Here is an 11,844-nt window from a genome sequence, read left to right on the forward strand (position 1 = left end):
CTAAGTGAGGCTGTCCAATAGTGCTGTCGTCGAAGCCTCTCGCCGGAGAATAGGCCGTACTGTTTGACATTGAATCGAGAAAGAGGCCGCTCGTACCATCCTAGGCGGCACAAATGGTTCTATTGAACCACTCTCCGATTTTTGCGGAGCACGACCCATTCCTCCGTGGCTTCTGGCCCTTTCTCTTGAAAAAGCACGCTTCTGGGGACTCTTCGGACGTACTTGGCTAACTTGTTGTTCTAATGAATCCATCGGAAGCACTTCGCCCATTACAATGTCCGTATCATCACATTCATTAGTCTGATAATCAAGGAACGATGAGTCAAGACGTTTACTTAAAGCTGTTGAGCCTACTATATCGGTGATTTCCCGCTCTGCATCTTGCTCATTCATGTCGTCAAGGAGAGTGATTTGTGAACCTTGACGCCATAACAAAGGCGGCTTAACTATGCTTTTTGGTGACTCTATTGTCGCCGCCGCTGATGTGCTAGCGCTTCCTACCGCTGGCGCAGATAATTGATGCTTCAAAAGAGGTACCTTTGGAGGGTTCGTCGTGGAGAATATAGTTTGATCAAATAGGGGCTCTGGGGAGGGTGAGGAAGCCAATGAACCAAGTGGTTCAGAACAGCTGGGAGCGGTCAGGGCGGGCGTATGGGCCGTACGGGCTTGAGCTGAGCTCCATAGCCGATCGAGGCTGGAGGCGATGTTCAAAAAAGTATTATGATTGCTGTTAAAATTATCTGATTGGGAGGTCTGCGAAAGATTGAGAGCGTTCTCATTAGTCGCTGTAGATGTGGAGGGAGATGTATTCGAACCAGCGGTGCGTCGGGTGCCCTGAGCCGAATGAGAAGAAGCATCAATATTTGCTTGGGTCGGTTGGCTCGATAGTCCAGGGACTATCAATAATGAAGACCAGCTCCACCATGGTGGAGGGTTTGGGTATTGATCATCTGGTCCAACGCATGCTTTTCCATGGTGCATATGGTGCTGAGGATTGTATTGATCGACCTCAAGATCTTCATCCCTCTCATCTTCGGTGTAGTCGCTGTCACTGCAGTACTCCAAGGCATTGTTTTCTTTGGAAGATATAATAGTGGATCCATGTTCATAACCAAAGATAGAGTTTTTGGAGTCATCGAATCGCACTGTCTTTTTAAGAGGACTCGTAACAGGTGATTCTTTGTTTTCTGAGAAAGAGGGTTTTGGCGATTGCTGTTGAAACTGCGTCTGTGGAGGCGATACTGAAGGCTGAGTGTAGGGCAAGGAATGGGGAGAGGTATTGTCTTGGCCAGAAATACGTCTCTTTTTTGTATGAAACTCTATATCAGCATCAAATTCCTTAAATAATAAATTTTGGAATGAAAATTACGGAATGTTGATTAGTGGACCGTGCGGGTGATGTGAGATATTTGTAGGAACGTCCTCAGCGGTCCTCACGTATTAACCATTTCAATAAAAAGTGATTTTCGATTTTCCTCTTGCTTTTAGGCATTTTGGTAAGACGTTGAGTCACCGTACCTGTGACGAGAGTAAGGACGTATCACTTGGTTCTGAAGATAATGGCAGCGACGTTGGTGAATCAGCGACTGATGGATCCGCTAGAGTTTCATCTTGGTCATCGAGCATGTCATCGCTATCCATGTATAGTACATTATTTGGTGGAGTCCTTGGACTGTCGTTGGTGATAGCTGAGGAGTGTCTCATAATTGAATACGCAGACAATTTTAAGTGAGGGCCAGATGAATTGGATTGAGTTAATGGAGAAGCATTTCTTACTGACTTTGAGTCGGATCTTCTGAAAGGTGAAGACCAAAATTCAGGCCGTCCGATAAGACTGTTGGCCTTTGTATTCTCCCTGGTGGCCCTAGCAAGCTCGACAGCTTCAGGTGTTAGTCCGGCCAAAGAGTCGAAAAGGCTAAGGCCTGCTGATTGAGACATATTACTACTCGTTTTAATAGACTCGGCGATAGTGCTCGTTAGCGAAGAGGATGAAGCAGGTGATTTGCATGAAGTGATCTGGTTGTTGTTATTATTATCGCTGATGCCTCTGTTGCTACTGCTGTTGGCATCAATGTTGTCGCTATTATCCAAAACAGTGATTGAAGGGCAGTCTGCAAGGGCGTGAGGTGTGGGAGACCTGGTAAGCCTTCGTTTTTTAGATGGATACGAAACAGAAGCAGTAAGGGATGCATTGTCTTTTTGGAAAGATGAATGCTCGTGTTCTTTCCCCATTATGCTTAGTGTTACTGAGAAATAACAAGTTGCGAGCTGAATGGTAGATTGAAGCAAAATAATGAGAGTCAGGTGCACAAACAGAGAAGGAAAATATGGAAGAAAGAGCGAGAGAAAGAACCTGCGAAGGGAGAGAGGATAAAGAGTGTTTATGGTGAAGGGTGGATGGGTAGAGGAGAAAAGAGGATAAGTAGTGACATCGCCAGAAAAAAAAAAGAAAAGGAGAAAAAAAAAAGTCAGCAGAAGCTGATGTATTTATATTAAATATATTAAACGTGAATAGCTAGAAGAATTATTGGTTTTAGCTTGGCATTCCCATCATTTGCACCATCCAGTGACAGTAAAGAGAAAGAACCAACGTTGCCTACCACTTCTGATTATATTAATAAACACACTATTCCTGTCTCCCCCGCTCTCTACTCTCGCACCTATCCTGTTTGTATCTGGCACTCCCCTGGCTAGCAGGACTGGCAGTTGTATGCCATCCTTTGTCCGCTACTACTGTTACCAGTAATCGGTTCATTTTGAGGTATGCCTGACTTCTCTCGAAAATACAATACAGATACAAGTTGCCTTCCCCCACACAGCAGCAATAGGCTCAATCTATAATAACGAGGGCACCATGGTTTGCATTGATTAGGCATGTATGCGATGCTTTTTGCATGATGGGTTTCTCTTAAGAGACTGAGAACATAGACTGAGTTGGCGTGTTTGGTGGCAACTGAGCCCTTTTTTTTTTTTTTTTTTTTTTGAGTTTGGCAAATCACAAATAGTTGGGTAAGGTCATGTCAATTGAGAATGACTCAGTCCACCTTGCATCTGTTTTTAGCACCCATCAAATGACTTTTTTTTTTTTTTTATTTTATTTTATTTTTTTTATTTATGCCACATGTGCCTTTTAGAAATTTTTTAAGTATATATATTGGATATCATCGGTAACACTTCTTTGGGTGCCCAGGATCATGGTTATCCTCTATGTCGTGGCAAGACGATCCGAAGAGTTGGATTACTAACATCAGTGTTGGTGATACAAAAACAGTAATGAAGGGGCTACAGATTATGTGAACACCCCTATTTTGTAATGATCCTCTGGCGCATAACTCGCTTGTCTCGCCACAATCTGACACCTCTGTTGCTCTCGCATCGTTTTATAATTTGATTGCGCCGCAGTACCTGCGAATGGTCTGACCACCGCGAATCGCTATCTATTCGTTCTGGTTTTGTTTTATTGTTCTACAGGATGTTTACTCCTGGATACATCCTTTGTTAAATTTTCTAACGCCTCCAGAACACTCCTCTACACCTGAACCATGGGATCTGATCCCCTATATGTTCATACAAAACCGCTAAAACACAGGCCGCCGCAAAACCAAAAAGGCGTCAAACGAAGGACAAGGCTGAAGGGCGAGATCCTTGACTATATCTTATTTTGAGTCATCCATGATTGGCTGTAAAGCTGTGAGTTGGCTCTTGTATAAGATGTTTGAGCCTGTCTTGCATCTTTCTGCTACCATACTCTTAAAAAAGAAGTGAAATCATGAATTGACTAAAATGTGATCGGTTGGTACAGCATATGTCGCATAAAATCGAGTGTTTCCATATTTTCTTCTTTGAGGCTTCTTTTCAAATCGTACAAAGCCATATATGCTCTCTGCGGTAGAGAAAAGCTTAAAGTAATATTGATAGGGAGAATAATGAAAATGTATTCAGTAGTTTGGGCTTCTCCCGGACAAATCTATTTCTTTATTGAACTGATAGAGCAGGTTTAAGATTTTAAATTCATGCAGAGGTGGTTGAATAAAATTTAATTGCTTTGTCATCTGATACAGAGGCAAATTTATTGCCTTGCTTGTTCCACGCAAGACCCCAGACTTGATCACTGTGGCCATCCATGGTGTCAATGCACTGGTCTGCTACTAAATCCCATAACTTCACTTTACTGTCGCTTGATCTACAGAATCAAAGTAAAAAAACGGTATGTCGTTCAGTGTTTATATACGGTCCAAGGCGCAGGCTCTATCGTTAGCAAGTAACTTACCCACTGGCAACATGAACGCCATCGCTGCTGACGGCAACGCTTAGTACCCAAGCAGAATGTCCTGAAAGTGTACGAATGGTATTTCCATGAACACTAAAGGTGAAAATACCAAAGCGGAATAGAGTTAGAACATAGATGTAAATAAGTGTTAAGTTTCGACGAGGCTGAAAGAAATTAGAAGTGGCTGGATCTTTACGCATCATGAATCATAATCCTCTTGTCATCAGAGCCCGTCATCAGTTTCGAAGAGTCACTGGAGAAAGCCAATGAACGAACAGTCATAGCATGACCTAGACCAAAAAATAAAGGGGAATCACAAGTTAGAATGCCAACAGCATTCATGCGTTTTTGTTGTTTAATATCAAAATAGCGTGAGCACAAACCTTTGAACGTATTGCGCAGCTTTCCAGTGGCAACATCAAATAACAGCACTGTTGCTGAATCAGGCGATGCCTCTGTTCCACAAGCGATATATTCTCCGTTGGGACTCTATTGCGAAATATCAGCAGTAAAAAAAACTCAAATCTAGTCAATATCATAAGGGAATGTAATGCCGTTCTCGCTTCCTTCTTAATCCCACTCGATCCTTTCAACAAGATGATTATGTTGCTTAATAGAAGTCATCTTACATAAGCAACACACATCGAGAATTTGCCGCGGCCTTCAAATGTTTGCACCTTTTCTCCTGATTCTACGCTGAATTGATTTATATCTCCTGAAGATGACCCTGTAGCAATGTGTTTCCCATCTGGCGAAAACTTCGCTGTCCATGCTTGAACTATATTTGATATCCAAGAGAATTAAAGTACTTGGTAAAAAATCATTGTATTAACCTGCAAAAAAAAAAAAAAAAAAAAAAAAAAGCCCATCGTCGAGTAAAAGAAGAGTAAAAAACAAGAAGCAAATATTATATCCGTACCCGCGCCAGCGTCGATGACTTTGTGTTGTTTAATATTCTCCAGATCCCAGATCCTGATTTGACTATCCAGGGATGTTGAAACAGCCACTATTCCCAAGCACATAAAAAGAATTGTATGATGAGCCAGCTTGCAAATGCCCCGTGGAGGCAACGCCATAAAGAGTTAAAAAAGGAATAGCCAGACAACTAGGTTGGGCTCCCTACGTGTCCCATCGGCATTGGTATCCACAGAATTAACGCCCAGCTGGTGACCAGTTAATGTCCCTTTTAATTCGCCACTGTCAGTATCCCTATTAATGATGAACGTTGTAATGGATTTGGCGTCTGAATGAGTATCTTCCCTTTTAACTAGCTACTAATCAAAACTAACGTCTTCTAAAAAAGATTTCAGAAAAGCATACCAAACCTTGACAGTAGCATCGAGCGAGCCAGTTACAAGCGCATTTTTTGATGACCATGCAACGCTCCAAATGCCGTCCTCATGTGCTTAAAGTTAAGAAAGGGCATGGGTCAATTTAGCTATATGAATAAGCTCGTATTGCCAATTCAAGAGGCTAGGTATAATAGGTAGTATGCTTTACCATCCTCTTTAGTCAAACTAGTCAAGAACTGGGTAGGCTAAAGAATGTCATGTACAGGAAAACAAATAAGAGACGTGTTAATGAAAAGCATTCCATCTCTTTTTAACGCGTTCAATGTCATGATAGCCCTAGTTCCTTGCGCTTGCCTTCCCATACCATACTATATACTGTAATAGAGGATGTGCTCAAAGAATGGGGAGCTATTTATCTGATGGATGAATGTACTGGCGCAATAGTAAAGACGCGTCGTCTGCGTTGCAGGTCTTAATGGTTTAATATGAATGTTTATGATTGTGGCGCAGTTTAACGATCCTTCTCGTTGCCACATTTGGCTATTCTTGTCTTTCTGGAAACTGAAACTGAAATTGTAATAATTGATTCAGTACCTCTACTCCTCTTTGCGAGGAAAAAATAAAAAAATATTAAAAAATTCTCATCTTCCAACATTAACACATCACCTTCCTAGTATTAAGTTAGACTACTCCTATACTTCTTATTAACTCCTTCGCCAATCCATTACTATTATGTCTAAACAATTGAGTAGTAACATTCTTCGCCATGTATTACCTTTCACAAGGCGTGCCAATAACTTGGCAAAACCTCTCGTCAGCCGCATGAACAAACACCAGCATGCATCACTACAAGTCGATGATTATGTCAAGGTAACTTTATTAAAGGCTCACAAGAACTCATTAGAAGATGTCTTGCCATTGATCAGCTCAATAGTCTAGTTAAATTATTTTTCAGTATTAACTTTACATTTTATGACCAAAACAATAGACTCCTGACCATACCCTCTCGAAGGCATCAACAACAGCAATATCTCCAAGCGACAATAGCATCAGGACTAGCAGCAGCAATTTGGCTGCAAAAGTTACAAGATTGTCAAATGGAGTCCGTGTGGCTACGGAAGATAGCCAAGGGCACTTTGCATCATTGGGAGTATATGTAGATGCAGGATCTAGATATGAGGATGATTCTACACGAGGCGTAAGTCATATCCTCGACCGTTTGGCGTTCAAATCAACCACAAATAGGACTAGCGAGGCTATGATGGCTGATCTAGAGACCGCAGGAGGCAATGTGATGTGCTCGAGCTCAAGAGAATCCATCATGTATCAATCTGCGCTATTGCCCCAGGATCTACCTCGAATGCTCGCTATTATGGCAGACACCATCCGTAATCCGGCTATCAAGGAGGAAGAATTGGAGGAACAGAAGGTTTCAGCAGGGCATGAGATCCACGAGTATTGGTCGAAGCCTGAGATGATCTTACCAGAGTTGTTGCACACAGTCGCATATAAGGATAATACGCTTGGCAATCCATTACTGTGTCCTATGGACAGTCTAGAGACAATGACCACGGATAACATCAAGGGATATATCAAGACGTGGTATAGGCCTGAGCGGATAGTGGTCTCGGCAGTTGGTGCAGACCATGACAAGGTTGTAGATTTAACCGAAAAATTATTTGGAGACATGAAGGCGCCAGCTTTATCAGGGGCAGGGGATCAATCAGCATCACCATTAGTGGAATCATCGAGGACCAAGAGTGGGCTTTTCAAGTCGTTGTTTGGTGCTAAAACTGAATCTTCAGCAACCATTCACACACCTGACTTTAATGCTCTTAGCCGGCAGGCTGCCAAATATACTGGGGGCACTCTTTTGATTGAGGATGAAACTCAGCCTTTCACTCATCTCTTTGTTGGATTTGAAGGCTTGTCAATTCATGATGAAGACATTTACGCTTTGGCTACCTTGCAATTGTTGATGGGAGGTGGAAGCTCATTCTCAGCTGGTGGACCAGGCAAGGGCATGTACTCACGGCTGTTCAGCAATGTGTTGAACCACTATAACTGGATCGAGTCCTGCATGTCTTTCAACCATTGCTACTCTGATTCGGGTCTCTTTGGTATTTCTGGATCGTGCTATCCTGGGTATGAAACCATGCTATTGGAGGTTATCGTCCGAGAACTCGAGCTAACGACACGGACAGGTCGTGGTGGCATTGCACAGGGAGAGCTGGATAGAGCTAAGAATCAGCTTCGGTCGAGTGTATTGATGAATTTGGAATCCAAGATGGTGCAGTTGGAAGATTTGGGTAGGCAAGTTCAGGTTCATGGATACAAGGTGCCTGTGGAAGAACTGTGTGCCAAAATTGAAAGGGTGACCCGCCAAGATATGGTCCGTGTAGCTCGCAGGATCTTTGGAGGTCAGGTTGGACTAACAACGGGTGGTTCAGGCGAGGTTACGATCGTAGCTCAAGGCTTGACTAAGAGCCTGGAGGGTGCTGAGAAGGTTTTAGAAAAGTATGGTCTTGGTAAATCCGCTAAATGGTGATAAAAACAGTGGAAAAACGAAATAAGTCTTAAAAAAAAGCTTCGTGGAGCAGCTTTTGAACATCTTGTCTTTATGGTGTAAAGAGCACAAAACATATTTTAGATTCAAATGTCATTATCTCTTCCAGCAGTGGAAAGTCGAAAAAAAAAAAAAAAAAAAAAAAAGTTGGCTAAAATGCGGATATGCCTGAACATACCAATACAGATCGATTTATTACTAGAGCATAGGTTTATAATTGCCATGATATTGGAGCATTATACTTTACAGGCGGATAGTTAAAAAGCACGCCAATGATTAAGGGAATAGGTGTAATATCAATTGCGTCAAGGATTGAGCGATACATGTTTAAAGCATGGGTCATAAAAACAACTAATCCTATTTTTGTTGAAGCAAAAGCTTTTTCATCCACTGGCAGAGATGTCAATATGGTTAGTGATCTTGCTATCGCAGTGGTGCCTATGATAGGCGGTATCTGTTTCAATCTTTTCATCAACATCTTTGATCGGCGTAATTTCGCGTAGTGCAGAAATGGTGCTTACAGGACTATCGCTGAGCTCACATGCTTCTGCAGAAGCAAGATTGGTTGTGATAATGGCTGTTGAAGTTGGAGCTGTAGCTGACCCGGATGTGAGGCTTCGTGGAGTTGTAAGACTATTACGACTGTTGTTATTAGTGCTGTCCGATGTACGTGGTGGTAGCGGGTTGGTTGTAGTCGCGGAGGTAACCACAGCTAGCTGACTCTCACGTAATGTACTCTCGCGCTTTGGTTTGATTTCATCTCCAGTAATGACACCAACGCCGCAACGCGCCAAAAACATGCTCAGCCGGATCCTGAGGAAGTCAAGGTAGAGCTTCTCAGGAGTAGTGGTGCTCGATATTATGCGCTTCGAAATCATGCGAAGAACACTGTAGAATGTGCAGACGGATGTTAACCGTGTTCTACAATAGGGGCAGATAGTCTTCGATTCGCTTGTTGTATCTGTGAGTCGATACTGGTAATAAAGAGGTGTCGTTATGCTAGTGCCACAAAGAGCACAATTATGGCTAGTATTTGTTGCTCCCGATCCGTTCTGAGTGATCGTGTTAGGGTTAGAGGGGGTTTGTCCCTTGGGGAGAGAATTGGACAAATGATTCGAATCCTTGGTATTAGGGCTGATAGGCATTGCTTCGACGACGAGTGTATTTTCTGTCACTGCAGTCATGAGTCGTTTTCGCTGAGTCCATGACAATAAGTTTCCTGGGTCGAAACGTAAGGTTGCTTCAACATCCTCAGATGACATTTTTTTCAAAAGGCGACAATTAGATAGAAGCGTACTTATGGGTATCACTGTATTTGACGCGGAAGAAGATGTATGTGCTGTGGTAGGGGTAGCTTTGCCCATGATATTGAATGAATAGATGGCTGTGAGGCCTATAGAAGTGGAAGGCGACGTTGTTGATATTGTAATTTTGCCTTCTGATGACTCCGCTGTGGCTGCGGTGCCGAAAATACTCTCAATGTACGATTTAAATTCAACGAAGGATGGATCCCAAAGATGGAACCCAAGGCTGGGGATACGATCATCGTTTGAATCGTTGAGTAAATGTGAACCAGGGTGATCCTCATCTGAGAAGTAGCACGAGTCCGTTTTGGATTTGACACTGGAGGCAGAGCTGCGGTGCTGGCGTGCATCATGTTGTAGAATTTGCTGGACATACTTTCTGGTCCCTACTGCAGTCTCTGCATGCATACCGGAGAATGAGCCTGACATGGAGTTGGAAGGTATCCAGCGGCGTGCAACAGCTGCTGTTGACATGTGATGGTGAATGGATGTTGAGGGGGACATGGTGTGGTGATAGTGCTGTTGCTGTTGCATCTGATGCTGAAGCTGTACAAATGCCAGCTCAATTGCATCCCGCTCATGTTGAACTATATCCTTTTCATCTGATAGCTTGCTCATTCTTATCTTCAGCTCTACTAATTGGTCTCTTTCAGACTTGCAAAGATCCAAGACTTCGTCTAATTGTCTCTCTAACGACTCGATCTTTTTTTCAGCCATATATGTTGCTCGTCGCTCCTCTTTAACCATTCGATTGGCCTCTTCAAAGAGACTCCTACTGAGGTCTTCTAGCTCAGATTCTAGCTTCATCTTGGAAGTTTCGATCTGGGATCGCCTCTGGGACTCATAAGCGAGGTTCTCAATAACGGGCTGAACATCCTTCTTTTCAATTAGCTGACCTGAAGATATCATGTTTAATAGTTTTTCATAGTGCTTTTCATTTTCTCTGAGCATTTTCAGTTCACTTTGAGCTGCCTGGAGCTCCATTTGTGTGATGTTAAGCTGTTGATCAAGGTCCATGCGCCCTTCGGTTGATTCGACCAGTTTATTGACTAGGGAATCATTTTCCGCAGCTAGACTTGAGTTTTGGGCCGTAAGTTTGTCAATCTGAACTTTGACGGAGGGTATGAGAGGATCATTAGATGGGCTCAGTTGCTGGCTGAGAGTCGATGACAGTTGTACTGCAGCCCCACAACTGTTGCAAACTATTGACATGGTATGAGGAATTTAATTTGACAGGATACGAGAGTAACGGAAGGACAGGAGTAGAGGGTTTATCGATCAAACTTATTTTGGGGGGGTTGATGAATTAAGATGGATAAGGGAGCTGTAGTATAACAGGATGTATAAGAGGAGCGCAAGAGTAAATGGAAGAACAATGCAGACATCACAAGGCGACGAGATTAGCAATAAGGTGATAAAATTATTGTTTTTTTTTTTTTTTTTTTTTTTTTTTAGGCACAATGAAATGGGCAACGCATAGGTAGTGAGAAAGAAAGAGGAAAAGGAGAAGAAAGACAGGGTTAGTATATACACTGATACATTCGGGCTCACGGCGAACAAAGTGTGTGGGTATGCGCGTTGTTCATTTTTCATAATTTTCATGTGTTTGATTAATTGACCATTCCAACCCAAAATAACGAAGAAAAAAATGCGAGCATGCACGAAGATCAGATGGATAGTCAGAAGTATGCAAAGGCATAGGTTATTGTGATCCGGACGGGACAAAGAAGATTGTTTACTGAACAAGGGAAGAGGATACTTTTGTTTTTTAGTGCGGGAACGTTGCTCAATGTAATAAAGAAAGTAACTGTGATGAATAGCAGGCATTGGCCAAGCCAAGCCAAACCAAGCCAAGCCAAGGGATCAAACAAGAATGATGAAGAAAAAGGGGAGCGGACCAAAATAGAAGGCAAATTAGATCTGACAAATAAAGTAACCAAACAGTTCAAATGACGACTATCAGCACAACCGTCGAATTAGCAAACTGCTTCCGAGATGTAAGAGGAATAAAGAATAAGACAACGATCAAGACAAGAAAAAGAATTGATATATAAGAGAGAAAGGGACAAAGAGTGCGTGTGAAAGTGGGATAAAAAAAAAAAAAAAAAGGAAAAGGAGAAGAGTACTTACCTAGTGTGTGTAAAAATGCGAGGGAAGCTGGTAATTGCGCGAGAGGGAGAATGATTAATGAAAATGAAAATGATTAATGAAAATGAAAATGAAAATGAAGAAATGGAAATGAATGAGTAAAAGTGATAGGTCAAGAAGAAGAAAAAGGCAACGAGAAGTTTTATGGGACCTCAGAGCGAGAGGGGAGAAATAAGCTCGAGGGCAAAGTGATGAGGCGATGATGACGGAGCAGGTTATTTATTTTTAATTTACTCTCGAACCAAAATTTATGTTGAACCAGCA

At 42.4% G+C, this 11,844-nt stretch overlaps 4 protein-coding genes across 4 annotated transcripts; 1 reads left to right on the plus strand and 3 right to left on the minus strand.

The window, feature by feature from the left end:
- Positions 1–2,248, minus strand: BCR41DRAFT_423310 (hypothetical protein; the record flags this gene model as incomplete). The annotated part of the gene is made up of 2 exons (XM_022030282.1): positions 1,519–2,248; positions 1–1,338 (listed from the first exon to the last, which is right to left on the minus strand). The coding sequence occupies exons 1-2, from the start codon at positions 2,230–2,232 to the stop codon at positions 1–3; spliced, it is 2,052 nt and encodes a 683-aa protein (XP_021879987.1). The 5' UTR covers positions 2,233–2,248.
- A 1,700-nt stretch (positions 2,249–3,948) lies between these two features.
- Positions 3,949–6,043, minus strand: BCR41DRAFT_356522 (quinon protein alcohol dehydrogenase-like superfamily). The gene is made up of 10 exons (XM_022024660.1): positions 5,927–6,043; positions 5,771–5,807; positions 5,591–5,675; positions 5,394–5,479; positions 5,190–5,276; positions 4,900–5,048; positions 4,654–4,759; positions 4,467–4,560; positions 4,271–4,363; positions 3,949–4,183 (listed from the first exon to the last, which is right to left on the minus strand). Exons 1-10 carry the CDS (start codon positions 5,927–5,929, stop codon positions 4,012–4,014), a joined length of 912 nt encoding a protein of 303 aa, XP_021879988.1. The 5' UTR covers positions 5,930–6,043; the 3' UTR covers positions 3,949–4,011.
- Positions 6,044–6,142: 99 nt separating this feature from the next.
- Positions 6,143–8,242, plus strand: BCR41DRAFT_324452 (Metalloenzyme, LuxS/M16 peptidase-like protein). Its single transcript, XM_022021548.1, has 2 exons — positions 6,143–6,432; positions 6,551–8,242. Exons 1-2 carry the CDS (start codon positions 6,295–6,297, stop codon positions 8,108–8,110), a joined length of 1,698 nt encoding a protein of 565 aa, XP_021879989.1. The 5' UTR covers positions 6,143–6,294; the 3' UTR covers positions 8,111–8,242.
- A 269-nt stretch (positions 8,243–8,511) lies between these two features.
- BCR41DRAFT_397709 (hypothetical protein) lies at positions 8,512–10,644 on the minus strand (the record flags this gene model as incomplete). Its single annotated transcript, XM_022028902.1, has 1 exon — positions 8,512–10,644. The coding sequence occupies one exon, from the start codon at positions 10,642–10,644 to the stop codon at positions 8,512–8,514; it is 2,133 nt and encodes a 710-aa protein (XP_021879990.1).
- Between the last annotated feature and the right edge of the window lie 1,200 nt (positions 10,645–11,844).

This window comes from Lobosporangium transversale, assembly GCF_002105155.1.
Source record: "Lobosporangium transversale strain NRRL 3116 chromosome Unknown BCR41scaffold_26, whole genome shotgun sequence".
Lineage (NCBI taxonomy): Eukaryota > Fungi > Mortierellomycota > Mortierellomycetes > Mortierellales > Mortierellaceae > Lobosporangium > Lobosporangium transversale.

Coding starts and splice junctions, on each gene's coding strand:
- BCR41DRAFT_356522 (XM_022024660.1), bottom strand. Junction 4,364..4,466: donor AGGATTATGATTCATGATGC/GTAAAGATCCAG, acceptor TTTCACCTTTAG/TGTTCATGGAAATACCATTC. Junction 4,184..4,270: donor GGCGTTCATGTTGCCAGTGG/GTAAGTTACTTG, acceptor TTGATTCTGTAG/ATCAAGCGACAGTAAAGTGA.
- BCR41DRAFT_324452 (XM_022021548.1), top strand. CDS start 6,295: ATGTCTAAACAATTGAGTAGTAACATTCTTCGCCATGTATTACCTTTC. Junction 6,433..6,550: donor AAGTCGATGATTATGTCAAG/GTAACTTTATTA, acceptor CCAAAACAATAG/ACTCCTGACCATACCCTCTC.